This window comes from Pocillopora damicornis, chromosome 13 (genome assembly GCF_964200805.1).
Source record: "Pocillopora damicornis chromosome 13, jaPocDami1.2, whole genome shotgun sequence".
NCBI classification, from domain to species: domain Eukaryota; kingdom Metazoa; phylum Cnidaria; class Anthozoa; order Scleractinia; family Pocilloporidae; genus Pocillopora; species Pocillopora damicornis.
The window spans coordinates 19,100,586-19,119,457 of NC_142682.1; the positions used below are offsets into that span (position 1 = coordinate 19,100,586).

General features: G+C 37.4%; 3 protein-coding genes across 3 annotated transcripts; 2 read left to right on the plus strand and 1 right to left on the minus strand.

The window, feature by feature from the left end:
* The first annotated feature begins 3 nt into the window (after positions 1–3).
* Positions 4–7,466, plus strand: LOC113681900 (dihydrolipoyl dehydrogenase, mitochondrial). The gene is made up of 19 exons (XM_027199030.2): positions 4–179; positions 254–323; positions 832–911; positions 1,031–1,099; positions 1,585–1,654; positions 1,760–1,860; positions 2,467–2,511; positions 2,745–2,843; positions 3,345–3,446; positions 3,784–3,872; positions 4,197–4,261; positions 4,388–4,421; positions 4,550–4,586; positions 4,692–4,757; positions 5,048–5,118; positions 5,620–5,681; positions 5,764–5,891; positions 6,311–6,538; positions 7,024–7,466. The coding sequence occupies exons 1-19, from the start codon at positions 129–131 to the stop codon at positions 7,087–7,089; spliced, it is 1,533 nt and encodes a 510-aa protein (XP_027054831.2). The 5' UTR covers positions 4–128; the 3' UTR covers positions 7,090–7,466.
* Positions 7,467–7,807: 341 nt separating this feature from the next.
* Positions 7,808–14,359, plus strand: LOC113681870 (mitochondrial carnitine/acylcarnitine carrier protein). The gene is made up of 11 exons (XM_027198997.2): positions 7,808–8,020; positions 8,789–8,881; positions 10,033–10,160; positions 10,423–10,513; positions 10,768–10,888; positions 11,427–11,499; positions 11,634–11,674; positions 11,958–12,026; positions 12,688–12,737; positions 13,049–13,123; positions 13,681–14,359. Exons 1-11 carry the CDS (start codon positions 7,883–7,885, stop codon positions 13,741–13,743), a joined length of 942 nt encoding a protein of 313 aa, XP_027054798.1. The 5' UTR covers positions 7,808–7,882; the 3' UTR covers positions 13,744–14,359.
* A 2,184-nt stretch (positions 14,360–16,543) lies between these two features.
* On the minus strand, positions 16,544–18,774 carry LOC113681869 (uncharacterized). Its single transcript, XM_027198996.2, has one exon. It carries the CDS (start codon positions 18,382–18,384, stop codon positions 17,428–17,430), a length of 957 nt encoding a protein of 318 aa, XP_027054797.2. The 5' UTR covers positions 18,385–18,774; the 3' UTR covers positions 16,544–17,427.
* Between the last annotated feature and the right edge of the window lie 98 nt (positions 18,775–18,872).

Sequence of the window (18,872 nt, forward strand, 5' to 3'; positions counted from 1 at the left end):
CCATGCTCTGAGGCCGCGATAAACTAGCGGCTATTTGCAGAAATATTGCATGTATCAGGACCTAATGAAAATAACGTGACCTCTGGCGATAATTTTAGCAACACTTTCACCAATTTTCATTAAAAAACATGTTGTCTTTCATCCGACGTACATATGGGTTATCTTCAAGAGCTCCAGAGGTAGGTTGATCACATTGTGAGGTGATAGTTATGCCATCTGATTTCTCAATACTGTTGTAATCTTTACCTCCCAGGTATTTAGAGTGTCTGGACGGGCTGGAAGATGTCAGCCTACAGCAGTCACTAGATGTTACGCAACAGATGGTAAATAGTTGTAATAGTTGTTTACTAGAATTGAAATTTTATTACCATCTTCATTATATTATTGTTATTAGTTATCTAGTAAAGATCTGGAACATTTAATAGTTAACTTTTAAATTTTACAGTACTGATGGGAAATTTTTATTAAGTTCGTCATGGTTATAATTTTGACGATATTGCAATGCATTACAGTATTAATATAAAATCGAGAATGAAATGACTTGCCCCCTAGCCCATAAGAATGAAGTTAATTTGTCAGTCAGTCAAACCAACAAGGTTGTAGTTATGTGAAATAACTATGATTTAAGTTTACTCTTCTTTTCTGTTTTGTTATGGTCTTTTGACATGTTTGGTGGGCTGGTGCTTTCATTTAAATATCAACCTTGTTAAAGATAAATGGACCTCATAACCTTTGATTATGCCCAGTTTCATGAGGTTGAATATGTGATACACAGGTATATCAGTCCTAATAAATGGTAAATTTTGAATGATATTTTATTACCTTGTTTAGGGGAAGTTGATCTTGTAGTGATTGGATCAGGTCCTGGGGGATATGTAGCATCCATCAAAGCAGCCCAGCTTGGGATGAAGGTTTGTACAAAAACATGAGCTGTTTTAAAATGACAAGGAAAATGTTGCATATTAATTAGTGAATTTTGGGAAGTTTGAATGCAAAATGCTTGCATGGTTTTAATTCTTTTGTTTTACAGACAGTTTGTGTTGAAAAAGAAAAGTCATTAGGAGGAACTTGTTTAAATGTTGGATGTATTCCATCAAAGGTGAGTCAATCTGAAAAAATAATATTTATGTTAGAACTCATCACAGTATATTCCAAAAAATTGAAACAAAAAAATTGATCAGGTAGCAGGAGCAGCCTCTCAGGTGAATCTACCCCCCCCCTTTATTTGTCAAGAACAAGTTTTTTTTTGTATTGAAACAACTTGATATGCCCCAAATGTCAGCACAGTGTCAGTGTAGTGTAGAAGAAGCCCCCTCCTTGGTAATTTAGCTTTGAATTCTTTCTTTTTTCATGTTTGTCTGTTGTAAAAAGTAAAACACGGCTTCATTTTGTTGTTCATAATAAAAAAATAGAATATATTGGCAAAGAAGATTATGTTTCTTTCAAACAGAAAAAAAAATTTGAACCAATTTTTTTCAGACTGCTATTTGTTATTGTGCATTAAGTGGTCTTAGTTATGATTTCAATTTGATTGCTAATCAATTTTGATTGCTGATAATAGTTTGTTACAATTATCATTTACAGGCATTACTGAACAACTCACATTTGTATCATCAAGCTGTTACTGCTGATTTCAAAAACAGAGGAATAGAAGGTTGACAACATTTGCCCTGTGAATATTACCGTAAACTTTTAATGATGATATTTAAACTGGTTAATGAATGAAAATGTCATTTCCTATCTCCCTTTAATTTTACAGTGGGTGAAGTAAAACTCAATCTCGAAAAAATGATGGAGCAGAAAACAACAGCTGTAAAGACACTGACAAATGGAATAGCTCACTTATTTAAACAGAACAAGGTAATGGCCGGAACAATATTAGTGCTGTTGTTGTATCCACCTAGTGTATCTACCTAGCTTTCAAAAAATGCAAGCATTGCCAAGATCAGCTTTTAAAGTCATGTTACCAGAATCCTTTTAGGAAATATTACTGTCAGTAATATATCAATCCCTCAAATTTCTCTCTGTGGGTTAGCACCTGTTGACAGCACTAGGGAACAAGTTTTTTGGACCATTTCTCATGACCATTGTACTGATGAATTACAGTCTCTCTCACCCCTCTGTCAAGTCTCTCTCCTTATCCCCTTATCCTCACAACCACCCCTGTCTGTGACTATGTGTAGTTGTTACTCCACCCTACCCTGGAGAAGCTGTACAATACTGTTGTTAACTCTTTGACCCCCAAGAGTGACTGGCATCTAATTTCTCCTTACAATATCACCTCTGAATCACACAGTATGGTCATGAGAATAAAGGAAATGATATCAAATAATTAAGCCCTTGATCATCAAACAAATTCTCATTATCAGCATCTTTGGAAATGTATAGAGGACAGTAAGGAGTATCTACATACTATTGTTGGGGTAAAAAAGGGTTAATATTCCTGATATGTATCCTGTTTTACAGGTAACTCGCATGGATGGACATGGTTCTATATCTGGACCAAATGAGGTGAGACCAAAATAACACTCTTCCTCTTCTTTTACAAATGTGATAGAGCAAAATTAAGTGTTGTTTTCTAATGTTTTCATCAACACATACTGCTTGGGATAGTTAACATTCTGAACATGTTATTGCCTGGAAAATTCAAATCTTGACTGCAAAAAAGAAATATTGTCTTGTGCATGTATCTGCATTTTCTTCTACACAGTAATCTCTCTTACCCAGTGTTAATGATTTTCAAGGTGACAGTTCATAAGGAGGATGGCAGCACAGAACTTGTTCAAACCAAAAATATCTTGATAGCCACTGGATCTGAAGTGACACCCTTCCCTGGAATTGAGGTGAGGATAAAAAAAACCACTTGTTGTCACATTCATTGGAACTCATTAAAGTTTATTTTTAAGATCATGTAAAACCCTTGTTTAATAATGACATCGTGCTGGTTGGAAACAAGCTGCTGCTTTGACTAATCTTTAGTCAGATTGACTAAAAGATCCCATGTTGCTGTGCCTCTGTTCAGTGATAGATCACAGATGATGTCAAAATGTGGTGAAAACGAAAAAGTGGCGCAGAAAGTGTAGCAGAGTATGCTGCTGATTTTCTTACCACATTTTGATGTTACCTTTGATGTATTTAAAGGTGCACTGCAACGTGTAATATATTTGTGTGATTTAAAAATTTGTTAATGGTGATGTCATGATACATCTGTCCGTCAACCGATCATAAGATAGCACCATTCATTATGTGTGTTTATATTCAGCTCATTGCATAATGCATGCTTTGTTCCTGTGGCACTAACAAAATGATCCTGATATTATGATGTTGTTATGATCTTTTCACAGTTTGATGAACAAGTTGTCATATCCTCAACTGGTGCCCTCTCACTTAACAGAGTCCCAGAGAAATTAATTCTTATTGGAGCAGGTGTCATTGGGGTTGAATTGGTAAGTTGCTCACACATTTAAGAAATTCAACATTCTCTTTAAGGCCCAATAAATTTTTTTACTTCCAAAAGAAATGTTTACCTCACAAATGCATAATTGTTTTCAGTCATGTGACAGTTGAAAAACATATTATTTTGCCATACCAATATGCTGTTGCTGTGTCTTCTACCAAATTCTGTTTACTGTTGATTGTATAGACAACAGACGTGTGCCTGAGAGCTACAGTACTCTTCTTAGACTACCATAGTTGAAAGGAAACTAAAAGTTTGGCATGTAAAGAACTGTACAAGTTTGGGCATGGTATTTAAGGTTGCAATGTTACTGGTTTGTTTTCAAGGGTTCAGTTTGGTCAAGACTTGGCTCACAAGTGACAGCTGTTGAATTTTTGGGACATATTGGTGGTGTTGGTATTGATATGGAAGTCGCGTAAGTTGAAATTGCTATTTTCAGTATTAAGCTTAATGTTTTCTCTTTGCTTGGTTTTCTTAGTGATACATGTAAATAACTTCCCAGTGTTCTTTAATTCCTTCAGTGGCATAGCATGCTTAATGAGATAACTATTTTGGTCCTTTCCATCTCCCCCACCTTTCCATTTGAAACTCCTTTCATTTTTTCATATTTTATTATCAGTAGGATGACTTCTTTCATGACTCTTCATTCATCTGTTTATCTTAATATGAAGATTTTCATTCTTTTTAACCCTACTCATAGTTATTGATGTTTTACTTTTGTGCCTTTAATATTACCCAGGAAAAATTTCCAGAGAATTTTGCAGAAGCAAGGGATAAAGTTCAAACTTAACACAAAAGTGACAGGTAAGGTTCAAACAAAAGCGGATTATGAAGTGAATTCACTGTTAGAAGAATGCAAAATTATTTTGACTTCTTGTAATCGAATTCATTCATTTACAAACAGTAACATTTCCTCTGTTTATCGTTCAGGTGCAACAAGAACCGAAGATGGAATCAAAGTGAGGTAACAGTTAAAAAAAGAAAAAAAAACCTCCTACTTAAATAAATTAAGCTTTGATTCGTGACACAGAAGAGTCTGAGGACTGATTCTTCATGATGGAACTTTCAGTTGTCTTTTGTTTTTTGTTACAGCGTGGAATCAGCCAAAGATGGTTCGAAAAAGGAAGAGGTACCATTGGTGTTTGGCCTTGTGAAGTTTGACGTGTTGCTTCTGTGTGTTTATCCTGCTGCTGTAGTAGCTAACTAATTTGGGAATTTGCTTTTCAATTTACAGCTTGAAGGCGATGTTCTTTTAGTATGTGTTGGAAGAAGACCTTACACGACGAGATTAGGGTTGGAGGTCAGTTTTGTAGACTATTGATTGCTAACACTCGCTCGTAATTGAGCCTAACACTTCAACACCAGCATTTTTTATTTTCCAAACGTTGCACCTTACCCTTGCTGTTCGTCTTTAACTGTAACTAGGTAATTTACATTGAATTAATATTATTTGAGTTCCATGTGCTCTGCGGAGTTTGTAGCGTGCTGAAAATTTTCAAAGCGCACGGGACATTATAAACTTAAGTGCGATGGAGTTTGTTTAGTTGTCACCACCAAAAAGCGTCTTTTACTATTAATTTTCCTTTTTAGAAAGTTGGTATTCCTCTTGATCCTGGCGGCCGGATTGTTGTAAATGGAAGATTCCAGTCTAGCGTTCCTAGGTAAGACATGTTCGTATCCTACTCGGTTTTTTTGTTTTTATACAATATGTTCTCTTCTGCTCGAAACGTCAGCTTTAGAAACTATTTTCTGCGGCCAATTTACTTTATCGACTTAAATGATGAAACAAAATTATCTTTTTTATTTGTGAGTCCGTCTGTCCTTTTTGACTGTCTCTTGTCTAGTCAAAGACATTTATTCTTTTTGTCTGTGGCAGCGTCTGTTCGTCTCTTTTTCTGCTGGTCTTACAGTCTTACTGTCCGCGAATTTTTCTTTTTTTTCCTGTCTGTCTTTCCTAATTTGTACCGTCTGCTTGTCTGTCCCTTGTGTCTGTCTCCTCTATAGACATCCGTTAAGGTTAAGACACAAATCATTATTCGTGAGTGGCTGTAAAGTTCCAGTCGCCACGAACTTTTCTATCGAACGATATCTTTTGGTATAGCGTGACAAGAATCTAAGTTATCTTCACGTTCTTAGTCGTAATGTATCTGTTGTTCTCTCAGTATATATGCAATTGGTGACTGCATTCATGGACCAATGTTGGCACACAAGGCTGAAGATGAAGGTTTGTTTAATATCATGAATTTCATTTCATTTTAGTGCGCTTATGTGCGGAATTAACTTATTTATGTAATTAACTTTTCCAGGTATCATATGTGTGGAAGGCATAGCTGGTGGCGCAGTTCACATCGATTACAACTGCGTACCGAGTGTGATTTACACTCACCCCGAAGTGGCCTGGGTCGGAAAAACTGAAGAGATGCTGAAAGAGGAGGTAAAACGCTTGAATTACGGAGACTAAAGAAGGCGCTTCTATATATTTCTGGTCTCTCGTGTTACTGTAATTAAAGGACTACCGTTCCAGCTTTCCCACACTCCCAGACACATTAGTTGACACAGTACTGCCTTCCCTGCCCTTCTCAATGTTGGTCTGCAAGATGGCATAGAAGCATCGGCGATTAACAACATTGGATAGGGAGAGGAGTACGAGAAAACGTTGTTCTGGAGAATTGTTACAACTAATTATATCAGGTTCGAGTTCTGCGCTATAGCAATCAGATGAAGCATTGATATACGCATCTCGTGTCTTCTTCCTCGAAGACTTCTCCGCTAAAGCTCTCTGTCACAATTTTGTATTGATGTAAACCATGATTGGCGTAAATTTAGAAATCTCTCTCTTCTCTTACTTTTTAGGGTGTGGCCTATAAGGTTGGCAAGTTTCCTCTCTCAGCCAACAGCCGAGCGCGAACAAACGCCGAGATTGACGGACTGGTGAAGATTCTGAGCGATAAGGAGACTGACCGACTGCTGGGATGCCATATGGTCGCACCAGTTGCTGGAGAAATGATCAACGAGGCTGCTCTTGCAATGGAGTATGGGGCGTCTAGTGAGGACATCGCACGAGTGTGTCATGCACATCCAGTAAGGGTTGAATCTGAAAGAACAGGGGGTGGGGGTGTTTCAGTTGAGAGATTGTTACGCCAGGAATAGTGTGGATCGGGTTTTCAACGCCTCGGTCACGGCGTTTTATGTATGTTCATTATGTTGTTGCTTCTTGTTCTTCTATTCAAAACACTGACACGCAAACATCAAATTCGATCTGGAAATAAAATGGGTGGAATTCCACTCTGTGGATTTGTCAAATTTCGGTCCAATTTAATGTCATGGATTCTGCCTCGCGTTGAATTTGTGAGGAATTTCGGAGTAAGCTATCTTGATGTATGTTTTAAATACGATTCCTGATCGGTTCTGAACGTGCAGGAAATTCGTCTAAAAGCTTAGCCTAATTAACTGAGGAATCTTTGTCAAATGTTTTACATTGCAATTTTATTTCTTAGGGAAATCGCTGAAGTCTGTACCGCACTGAAATAGTATGGAGGCAACATTTATTTCCATTTTCTTTGCAGACTGTCTCAGAAGCCTTTAGAGAAGCTAACATCGCGGCATACGCTGGAAAAGCCATCAACTTTTAAACTTCAACCACGGCAAGACAGACGATCTATTATTAGAGAATTTATTCTCTCTCAAGTTATACTGATTCGTGTTAAAAAAAAAAAAAGAACGCCCTTCTGCAGTGCAGATAAGAAGTTGTACAGTTTTAATATTCAAAGTTCCTGAATAGCATGTCGGAATCCCTCAATAGAATTATGCGTTTGTAACAAAATACGGGACTGCATTCGAGTTTTATCCGAGAAATAAAGTGGAGAGAGTTATTTGTTAATTTGAGAATTGAGTGCTCCGTAAGCGAATTGCTGCTTTCCTTACTACTGACACTTCGCTCGAGTTAATCAATAGGATCTCAGGATGTTATGTATTGAGATATCAAAACAATAAAATGTGAAAATTCTAATGGATTCACCGCATACAAATCATATGTGGATTGTAATAGATCATATGGATGGGGCTGGGAAATGTAAAGAGAGAACACTGGCAGAAGCGGAAAGGAGGGGGAGGGTGAGTTACCGATGAAAATTTTGACAAGGAGAAACTGGAAACGTCGAGTTAAAAGTTTAACTCCTGCGAGCTTCTTTATTGTTGGCTTCTACTGCGTAATTTTACAGGACACATGCGAGAATCACGTATTTTCCCGCTGAATGCAGGGGCCATTACAATTACGATATTGTGCATCCAGTTTCTGTATCTGCTAAAGGCAAGCATGATAGGATCTGGGCACAAGACTAGACCCAGTCCCCACGGTGCTGGTTGATAACAATCCTCATGACGGCAAACTACTGATAGTAAGTAAGAATCACCGGTGCAAACAGTATGGCAGAGAAAGAGATCGCTGTTGCTGAGCCTCAAAAGAAGCAAACCAGAAGTACCTCTGGTGTAAAGAACTTCCTTGCTGGAGGATTTGGAGGAATATGTTGCGTAGTGTCTGGCCATCCACTTGACACGATCAAGGTGAATTATGTCGTGAACAAAATGATTTCCAAATACCTTTCGTGACGTGGAATCGTTAAAAATATGATGGATAATCTGGAAATGATACAACTGGATATAGCTTTTAGAGCAAGTATAATCACGGCTGCGTTATCAATGGTCGATTTTAAGAAGCTTTTTCACCCTAAAGTCATTTTTAAACCAAAAATGTTTTGCAAAGTTCAAAGTCCATGAACTTCAGTCCTATTTTTCCTCCGGCACCATTGTCAAGTCTCGCAAAATTTCTACAATCTGGTGATAAAATGGAGTAAACAAACACTGAGAACGCTTGATATGCAGGAGATTTCTCAGTTAACAGAATAAAGAAACGAAATTTTCTCTTTATTTTTTTCTCGAATATCAGGCTTGCGGTTTTGATTTTACCTGTTTCGTGAATGAGATGATAAATTTATGAATGGATTTTTCAACTCGAAATACACAATTTTTTATCTGAGCAAGACTTCATCTTTCCATCTTTGGGGGATTTGGGCAACTTCAGATAACAAAGATGCTGTCTTTAATTAGATCATAACAGAATATTTTTATTTATGCATGGAAGCTATCTCCTCAATGTGAGGAAACAAACGTAAAATGGAAATATGTCACGCAACATTAAGCTCTTTCTAATATCACTCAGTGGAGTGCTCATATCATAATGCTGTGTCATTCAGTTTTTTAACTTTTTACAAATGTTATTTTGTTTGTTTGTATGCATTGTTTTCTTTTGATTGATTTTCATGATTTTGTCAGGTTCGCCTTCAAACCATGCCCCAACCAGAGCCAGGGCAGAAGCCACTGTTCACTGGAACTCTTGACTGTGCTCTTAAAACAGTAAGAAAGGAGGTGAGATTTTGTAGCTCTCACTGTCACAAACACTATAAACCATGGTGAATGTGTTACTACAATTTTTAGTTGAGTGAGGCACATAGGAAGTTGGACAACTATGTTCTGATTATAAAGTTTTGTTGCTGTCACAGGCAGCTGGCTCCGTTCCAGTGGCAACAAGCCATTTGACTGTTTTTAGCAGGCTTTTACATTTAACGGTTGGGAATGCACAATTCTCGAGTTTTGGTTACCACTGGAAACGAGGAAGCTTGTCTGTAACTATACCATAATTTTACAGTCAAAACTCATCAACAAAATTATCAATCAACTGATAAATCTGGCTAACAGGAAAGAGAATGTTGGGTTTGATATCTGGTGGGTTATGCAGATAACACTCTCAAGATTTTTAAGATACTGTATAATCACAAAGTTGTAATCGATATAAATTGCACTTTGATCTACACTGCTGCTATGGGAATTTTCTGTTTGTTTTTCCTCTTCTTTTTGGCCGTTATCCCCACATGAATAATTGAGCCAGCTGGTACCCAAGGTAGAGCAGTGGTACACACCACTTCTTGGAAGGGGTACACAAATTCATAACTTTGAACCCCTTTCAAAAGTCCCTGCTGAGATCCTTGACTAGGGTTGGAATGAAACCTGAAAAATAACAGGGTCATTTAGTACTATTAACTGAGTTGATAATGTAAATTGGCCACCATAGAGAGTTTCAAAGCTGACATTTTGAGCATAGCCCTTGGTCAGAGTAAATGATGAAGGGCTAACTCTCAAAAAGACAGCATTGGTACTGTTAACGGTGGCCAATTTATGTTATCAACTCAATTGATAATACTAAATTACCCTATTATACCCTTCCACTGATGCAGCACCACAGTTTCTTTAGAAACTTACCCCCTTTATTCATTTGTCCCAAAAATAACAGTTAAGCAGAGTTAACAGACATCAAAGATGCAGGGAAAAAGTGAGAAGGACAAATGTGCCTTGTGGACGACTTAATTTAGGCTTGTGTTGTCAAGATTCTTAAACCATTTTAGAGCTCCTTTAATGAGAGAAATTATTTCCACCTAGCTGTATACTTAAAATTAAAGGTGTGGTGATTTGTGATTTTGGTCCATACCTTAGGAATGGTTAAATTGGACTTTTCTTTCCAGGGAATTCTTGGTTTATACAAAGGAATGGCAGCTCCTGTTGTGGGTGTAGCACCAATATTTGCCATCTGTTTCTGGGGATTTAACATGGGCAAAAAACTGCAGCTCAAGAATCCTACTGATGAACCAACGTAAGTCAGATGTCATTGCGTAAAATGATAAATTTGATTTGGGTACAGCTCAACCATGGGAGACCTGGAGGTCTTCTGGTTGATAAGCTTATGGTCTTTTGAGGAGCATGGAAAGCATTGTGGCTTATCTTCCAACTTCTGTGGTGTGCAGTCAATTCCCATCCTGATGTCACATTCAGTTTGAGTTTTCACAAGGTTTTCTAGTTTCCATGGAGATCCTTTTTAATTACAGTTGATGATAGGTTTGTTTCCCTTTTCGCAGGTATTTTCAAATTTTGACATCAGGTTTCTTTGCTGGAGTTTGTACAACTGTTATTATGGCTCCAGGAGAAAGAATAAAGTGTATTTTACAAGTAAGTTTTTAAAGTAAATGCTCAGCTCAGTAAAAACAAGGACACATTTTAAAGGCATTTTATATAGAAAGTTCTTTCTGCATTTAGATTGAAAGTCAGAGTTGGATATGTTTACTAACCAAAATACTGGTTGGCTGTCTGAAATACTAGCAGGCTAGCCCTGGTTGTCATGGTAACAAAAAATTTAAACCTGGATGGTTAAATTCTTGGTTGTTGTAAATTTTATAATGGTCTCTCTGCCAATCTCTCTGTAGATTCAGCAGGCTAGTGGAGCAGAAAAGAAATATGCTGGACCTAGTGATGTAGTGAAGAAGCTTTACAAACAGAGTGGAATTCGTGGGGTATACAAAGGAACATGTGCAACTTTATTGAGAGGTGGGAATTTAAACAGTTAAAAGTAATGAGTATTAGTCTTTTCAAGATATGTGTTTTTTGAAAGGGTGAGACTTGGTCAATGTGTTAAATTTCTCAAGAGAACCATTTCATTTTCACTAAAATTTTCTTCAGTCTATGTGAACTAAGTACTATTATATTGTCAGGGTAATGCCATAGAACATCTGGGCTGGGAGGGGAGGGTGGGGAAGAGAGACAGTATATGAAATGTACCCCCTACTAAGAATACTTGGTTTAAATCTCAAACATTTATCAGCTGCTTCATCTTTATATACTGTCTTAGTAACAGAAGAATATGTATAGTAAGCATTAGATGTCTTATTCATGCCCAACTGGAAAAAGAGTGTGATGAAAGTTTTAGCATGATCATAAATGTGTTATGATGCATTTATTACTTTGAGAATAAGTTTCAGTATAATGTGCTTTCTTGCATTTTTCAGTTATATGATTTGATCTGCTATGGATATGATTGTTTGTAAAATGTCGAAAATTTTCTCGTGTTTACTTGGTTTTTCTACAGATGTACCGGCCTCAGGAATGTACTTTGCATCATATGAGTTTCTCTTAAATGCACTCACTCCAGAGGGAAAGACGTGAGTATTCTGTTTGCTACTCACTGAGTGGTTCTCAAATCAGGGATGAACAAAATAATATGTATGGGAGTCAAAAGATGGTATTACCCCCGTGTTAACAATCTCTCTAATTTTCAATTCTTTTTTTGTAATAGGCGAAAAGATGTTGGAGCTCTGTCAATTCTCTGTGCAGGAGGTAAGTTCCCATTTCATTCTCAAACCTGAAATGTTGCTTTTTCCTTGTTTTCATGTTGAACTTGAGGGAGGAAACCCAGGGCCACAGAAGTTGGATGAGATTGTTCTTAAAACAACACAGTCTCTCCTTCTTATCCTCTCTTTGTTCTCTAAAATCATTTCATGGGGTCTAATGCATGAGCATTTTCCTTTTCACTAAATACCCATGTGTAGAAATTAGAATAAATTTGAGTAAGACAAGTGAAAAATGATCCTACTCACAATCTAATTATTTCTGTTCACAGGTGTGGCAGGCATGATGAACTGGAGTGTTGGTATAGCACCAGATGTACTTAAGTCTCGTCTGCAAACAGGTACAGTAGACAGCTCTTCTAGGACATGACCATTAAGAGGAATTTGGACCTGAAATTCACACACAAATATATTTATGAGAAAGTGAGGTATTGGATGAATGTCTGATGATTCACCATCCAGTAACAAGTAACCAAACTATCTCCTAAACACTAGTATTTTTATCTGGCAAATCCCGTTTCAACATTTTTTCTCACAGTATCTACAGCTCTATAGCTCTTGGTTTTTTTTTTTTCAGACAAAGGGCAGTACTACACTGTTCTTCAGCTATTATTGCTTAGTTTGATGTACTTCAGCCTTCCTGTATTTGTGAAAGTGCATATCAACCCTCTAACTGATCCCAAGATCTGATTTGAAATTCTCCCCTCTAGCTGCTTCACATGTCCTTGTAAATCAGTTAAGAGAATTTGGTGTTAAATCAAGATAACAACTCTTACCTGATAAATTTGAGTATTCTCATTACTTGTTTTCCGGATATTGTATGGACATAAAAGGGAGAGGTTACATGTTAATCACCTCTGGGAGTAAAATGGTAAATGGTGGCATTATGATAGAGAATTTAGAGGGAAGACGAGATAATTTTCCCCAAGTATGATTTGTCACACATCGTCACAAGAATTAGAAATGAAGAAAGGTAATTTTACTTTTGTTTATTATTTGCAGCACCTGAAGGAACTTATCCAAATGGTGTTAGGGATGTTTTTAGACACATGGTAAGTTCAGTTCTACGAATTTGTTGCTGCGGAGCATGTCAGTTTAGTTTGGTCAGTCTCACTGTGTGTGATACTGAGGGTGACGTGGATACTGTAAAGCCCATGATTACCGCGCTGGACTTTGCATGAAGAGGCCTGTGGTCGGGTCCTGGTCACCTGACCTGGTCACATGACTTTGTTAACTTGCTAAGGACTTGCATTCCGTCCAAGCAGAAAAACATAACTCACTCTCTTCATGTAACTGATAAGCTCGTACGAAGTAACCTTCGAAGTGTGATCTTCCTGACTGAGTGCGCATTGAAACATTTTAGATGCGTGAGGAAGGACCTGGGGCGCTCTTTAGAGGCCTAACTCCAGTTATGCTGAGAGCTTTTCCAGCTAACGCAGTAAGTAGACTCTTTTAATTGCATCATTCAGTGGTTTCCGTTTTGAATTTGACACTGAGTGGATATGAAAACAAGAAGAACCAATTTATTGGGTAATTTTGAGTTATCAATTGAGTTGATAACGTAAATTGGCAGCACCACAATCTCTTTAGAAACTTACCTCTTCATTCAACTGGAGGTATTGCTCGTTTGCTTTCAATTGAAGGGACACCTTTGGATTACATCCATGTACACAAAATTAGACCTTCATTGACTTGCACATCTTTGCTATTACTTTTCAGTTATCGTTAAGCGGTCTAGAAAACTCGCGCTATAGTTTTAACGAATCGTGGAAAACTAAAACAGACCGTGATTTGCTTCCTCGCTTTTTCTCGCGCTTGCATGTTATTAATTTTATTTTTCATTGGCTCGTCTGTGATTGGCTTTTAGAAACACTAAACAGTTTTTTTTCCGATACTTAATCCAACACGCTCTAATGCGGAAAACTCTTAAACCAATCCCGCCATATCTTTATGGATAAATTGTTTTTTATCAATTCGCTGTTTTCTTTTTGACAGGCTTGTTTCCTTGGGTTTGAATTAGCCATGAAATTCTTCGACTGGATTGCACCGGACTGGTGATTTGACACCAACGGGGACATATCAGCTGTTGAAAATATTCTGCACATAGCAGGGGAAAAAATTGTCTTGCGAGAAATTTGGCTTTTGTCGTGATGAACTGTTCCTCTGATTGAGATCTCTGCCTGAGTTTTATATACAAACTGAAAATAATTCCCCCAACGAAAAAGCCTTTATTATTTCAATTAACTACAAATTACCCTCTTTTTAGTAAGAATATCTTTTTCTCGGTAGAAGCGCAGCGATTGTATTACTGTGTTTTAGTGAAATTCAAAAGAAGATTCACCAGCATCTAAAGGAATCTTATTTATTCAACTTCTATTTTCTAGGAGATTTTTTTCTTCTAGACATGATGTTTACACTCTATACAGTAATGTACGAAACAAGTAATTTAATTTGGAACAAATTGTTTTTCTACCACGCAGCTACCCGAAATTACGTATCGCGTGTGATATTTTTTAGTTTGCAGTTCGTAAAACTAGACTTACGTCTCGCATCTGAATCTGTGAAGGTCTACATTGTACCTACAAAGGTTTAAAATGTGAAACTTGGCCTTTTAATGAAAGAACAGCCTTCATCGTAGGAGAATATTTCGTAGTAAAAGACAGTTAAAAGTGAATGGTCTGAAAATTGTGATTCGCTCATGAGTTCGCATCATCTTGAGACACTGAATGTTGCTTTTACTGATTACAGCCGATGTGCTAAACGTCCGCTTGGGAATTTTTCGTTTTCGCGTGAGTAACTAAGATCCAGAATAACGGCTCACATACTGGAAAGCTTCATTAAGCTGTTGGTTTGCAATTGCACGATAACCAATATGATAACTCGATTAAACCGATATCACTGAGCAATTCTGTGACTCGCGTAAACAATTGTCTTTCGCTTCCTCTTGCGACTGAAGTTTCTCGTTGATTGGTTTTTGTTCCCCTTGGACGATATTCATTTGAAATCTCTCTGTAGTTCTTTTCTGCTCTTCTTTGCTCCTTTCGATTACTTTCACAAGCGTGTTAAACGCAATTTCAAATTCACGGTATGGCTTAAAAGTCGCTGCATTTGAGAAGCTTAGAACATTATCCAAGCGTTGTTGCGTTAAAGATCTAGAATCTATTGGAGGGAGAGAAACGTGCGGACTGTTCTGATGGGTAATCTTGTTGCTAGGGGATGACAAACCTTTGATATTATCCTTGGATTTTCTCTTTTTTTTCTCGCCTTTCCGTTTTGTCCGCTTACCAAAGCTTTTGTTGTCATTCCTGCTAAAACCACGAACATTCAGTTCTAAGTCGACTTGTAGGCCCTTTTCTGTCCTCAATAAAGTTTCTTTTGCTTTCGACTTCGGCAAAAGGAATGGAGGTTTTTTAAGACTAGTCTTCTCCTCTGTGACACTTGGAACGGTTGGTCTTCGTAGTTGGATTTGAATGTCTTCGAATAACACATTGTACTTGTTTATTTTCGCCATTGTTTCGTGTTGATGTCGAAGTTTGCGTCGTCATGAAAACAGATCATATCTAATCTTGTTAAATTTTCATTCCATTAGGCGTGAGCGATTTTTCTCGCTTTGTGACTGTTTACTTTCAGTGCAAACACAGCGTTCGTGAAATTGCAATGTTGACAGTTTGAAGATTACTTTGTTCGTTCAATAACTGTTGTAAAAATGTGTATTAGAAGTGTGTCAACCTTTCCATTAAATTTACAGAATTTGAGAAAAAACGTTTTTCAGCAGGAAGCGGGGTGGATAAAAATCCTCGAAATAAGCTCAAAGCTTTAACTGCCAGAAGTGTAGTACATATTACACCTTTCGAAACAGAGCAAGATATATGAAATAATTTGATGGTAATCTTCATTGACGACATTGCCTTAATCTCTCTTTCTCTCTTTAAACAAAAGGCTACAAATTACTCCCAATAGAAAACTGCAGCCTAAAACAGTTAACTAGTAATTACTCAAGGAGAACAACGTTTTGCTTGATGTGGTGAAAGCTTTTCAAAATAAGAAACCTGTGTGGTCCGTCTGTACGTATAGAATACTAAGGTCTGTATTGACGACAGGAGCAAGTGATGAAGTTCACAGAGCAAAGTACTAAAGAGTTATTCAAAGTAATTGGAAGATGTTTATTTGACAAATGCGGCTTTTTAGCTTGGTAACATTGTAGACAAGAAAGTGTTGTCAACGTGCAAGATGACTGTGCTGTTAACTGTAGGAAAACGTCCGTCTGCATATGATGATCACATACATACGGTATGCAAGAAAGAAAAAGTTATCGTAAAGTGGGAAATAATCGATGCATTATGTAAGGAATAAACAGCGGTAATACAAACAAATACATCGAACAAGTTACTTGTTCCCAGAGTCTATCTTTCGCAACGATTTGGTGGGTGGAGGAGATGGAGGCACTGGGAACGAAGGTGGACGCTGGTTGAGATCATTGACGCCTTTCGGTGAAGGTTTTCCACTAAACGGTTTTTTCATTTTTTGTTGTAAATTCTTTCTCTCGAAATCTTTAATCTAAATTTCCATGCGTAAGCACGAATGATTTCCATAGAAACTGCGATGAATCATTTTTTGGGGGGGAAGTTGTTCTATGTTTTCGGTTTCACACCCTTCACTATGTACGGAAATGTACAGTTACTTGGTGTGATGCATCGTTGTGAGGTGTTGCATTCCAGTCTCGTCCCCGGAGCGTTTTCCACTGGTAACATTGCTGCGCCAAGTTAAAATACGACAATGAAGTCACGCCAGATGGTCATACTGAACAGTTCTCAGAATCACTGTAATATATTGGAAAAATTCCTCATGAAGCCGTCAGGGTTTTGAATGTTTTCATTTCATTTCATTTATTTCATTTCTAGTTGTTAACGCACATAAGTACTGGAAATATGATTTCCAGTTTAATTTTCCATAGCAGCCCCCAAAAGACTTAAAGTTAAACGAGTTTTTTTATGTTAAGTAAGTTTTTTTCGATTCTCATACGCTTACTTCGTTAAAAAACTACAGTACTCTTGTCTTTGCCAACCACGGCGCGCCTTTGTGTATCATTACACTTCACTTGTCTTTGCCAACCACTGTGCACCATTTTGTCTTTTTAGACTACACTTGTCTTGAGTATCATTTCAATCCTCTTTTCTTTGCCTACTACTGCGCACCTTTGTGTAACAGCGACAATGGAAACTTAAGGCCTGCTGATGTTAAGTTTAGTATGAGCACCTTAGAGCTGATTAGCATTGTATTCAGACAAAAAAGCACTATCTCTGATCCATAAGTTCATTAGTGTCTGACGTCTTTCCCACACGGACTTGTTGACTAAATGCATTTAACAACTAGGAGAACAGGATACATGACGACGCCAGAAATGCTTTTGAATTTCTCTAGCATTTGTGTATCAAATGATCAAGAGAAAATATTGCTTCACTGGTTTAGCAGTGCTCCTCTCAGAGATCGCACCGTCGATTGAGATCGGTTAAGTAATCTGCAAGTGTGGCTTTACATTTTTTGCATAGATCAACGTAAGCAAAAGCTTGGAAACACACCGACAAAACATTTTTTAACAGCTAGAAAATGACAAAGGAAACCATGACCAATAATAGATTCTAGAAATTTATTGTACGATAACTGCACTGTGAATCACGGAAATGGAAAGAAAAGAGGAGACTTGCATACAACCAATCGTAATTAAAGTAGAGTTTGAGAAAATCAAAATTGAGTTATTCGTCCATTTAAAACAAGTGGCAACCGAGGAATTTCTCTCTCTAAATAAACTTGTTCAAAAGACTTATGATTTGTTCGAGTTTTTCCCCTACGATTGCCCTGAATCCGTTTTGAAAAGCGTTGAACAATCCTAGGAGTTCTCTGGTTACTATGAACTAACCTCGGAAGTCTGTTGTTTTTTTCTCTTTCTTTAAACAATGTTTCGCGTCTCTGAAATGTTTCAACTTTATCGCCAATAAACTTTTTGTTCTGTTTTATTCCAGGAAGGATGAGTTTATTATGGAGTGATTCCTTCCTATTGAAATGACTCTCCCCTTCAAGCGTTAAAGTTTGAATTACATACCCTGACGTTTTTTCGACCTGTTCTCTGGATTTGTCTTCATCGCTTTCTCCTTCAACTTTTTTTTCATTGTCTAAGTTTAAAACACCATATTCCCTGTTTACTTGGGTGTTATTCATGTCATCCAAATCGTATATACCTACAAAAGATACACTCGCGAGCGTCTTTGACTTCTCAGAGGAGGTTGAGGTAATGTTTTCTTTCCTGTGATTTCCGTCGTTTCGAAGTGTCGTATCGAGTTTCGATTGACCACAAGCGTTTCTTGTCAACTGCTTCCGTTGTTGTGATTTTGTTAAATCTTTCAAAGGCGGCAAAGCCGATCTATGTTGACCTTTAGTCTCCTTGGATTTCGTTTGTACTCCCTCATTCTCAATAGAACATTCAGAACTTTTACATCCCTTCTTGGCCTTAAGTTTCACTGAAGTTCTCTCGTAAAAACTGTAATGATCATCACCAACAAGACTGAACTGAAATCTACCTGATTTTATGTCCTTGACCTTTTCTGTAAGCGAATTCATTTCACTGGCGTTAGCTGTGTTTTCTTTGCCAAACCTTTGACGTTTCTTGCCTTTACTCTTTCTTTTTCCTCGCTGATTCTTCATGAGAATTTAATTTTAAAAAAATCCTTTTCTAAACCGGCTTCAACTTGCTTGATAAAAATAGCACAATGTTACCACAAAGGCTCTCTAAACCGCGCAGTCAAGTTGGATCTCTCTCTCACTTGATTGTTTCTCTCTGAGCTCGAAAGCCCACATTTTGCTTATCACTTCAGTTCTTTCAATTTATTTCCTTTGTCCTGCCCTTGTTTTGTCAAAATTGTTTTGTACTCCAATCTATTCTGCACTTAATGTCCTCCTCCATGTAATGCAATGAATCCTTAGGTCATGAAATCCAATTCTCATTAGTAGATTCCGCAAGTCTTTATCTTTACTTGACTTGACGAATCAGTTCAATAACTACAAACCAGCCACCTCCTCCAGACATATCACTTTGTGTATGGGCGAATTGTTTCCGTTTGACCTAGTTCTGAACTCAATAGCAACGCAAACACAGCAAGTGCATCTATTTACACATTTTAAAATCAAAGTGT

Excerpts from the sequence above, each read along its gene's own strand:
- LOC113681900 (XM_027199030.2), top strand. The coding sequence starts at position 129 with ATGTTGTCTTTCATCCGACGTACATATGGGTTATCTTCAAGAGCTCCA. Across the intron at positions 180-253 it reads TATCTTCAAGAGCTCCAGAG|GTATTTAGAGTGTCTGGACG; the intron begins GTAGGTTGATCA and ends TTTACCTCCCAG. Across the intron at positions 4,422-4,549 it reads GAAGATGGAATCAAAGTGAG|CGTGGAATCAGCCAAAGATG; the intron begins GTAACAGTTAAA and ends TTTTTGTTACAG.
- LOC113681870 (XM_027198997.2), top strand. The coding sequence starts at position 7,883 with ATGGCAGAGAAAGAGATCGCTGTTGCTGAGCCTCAAAAGAAGCAAACC. Across the intron at positions 10,889-11,426 it reads ATGTGCAACTTTATTGAGAG|ATGTACCGGCCTCAGGAATG; the intron begins GTGGGAATTTAA and ends GTTTTTCTACAG. Across the intron at positions 12,738-13,048 it reads GGGATGTTTTTAGACACATG|ATGCGTGAGGAAGGACCTGG; the intron begins GTAAGTTCAGTT and ends GAAACATTTTAG.
- LOC113681869 (XM_027198996.2), bottom strand. The coding sequence starts at position 18,384 with ATGAAGAATCAGCGAGGAAAAAGAAAGAGTAAAGGCAAGAAACGTCAA.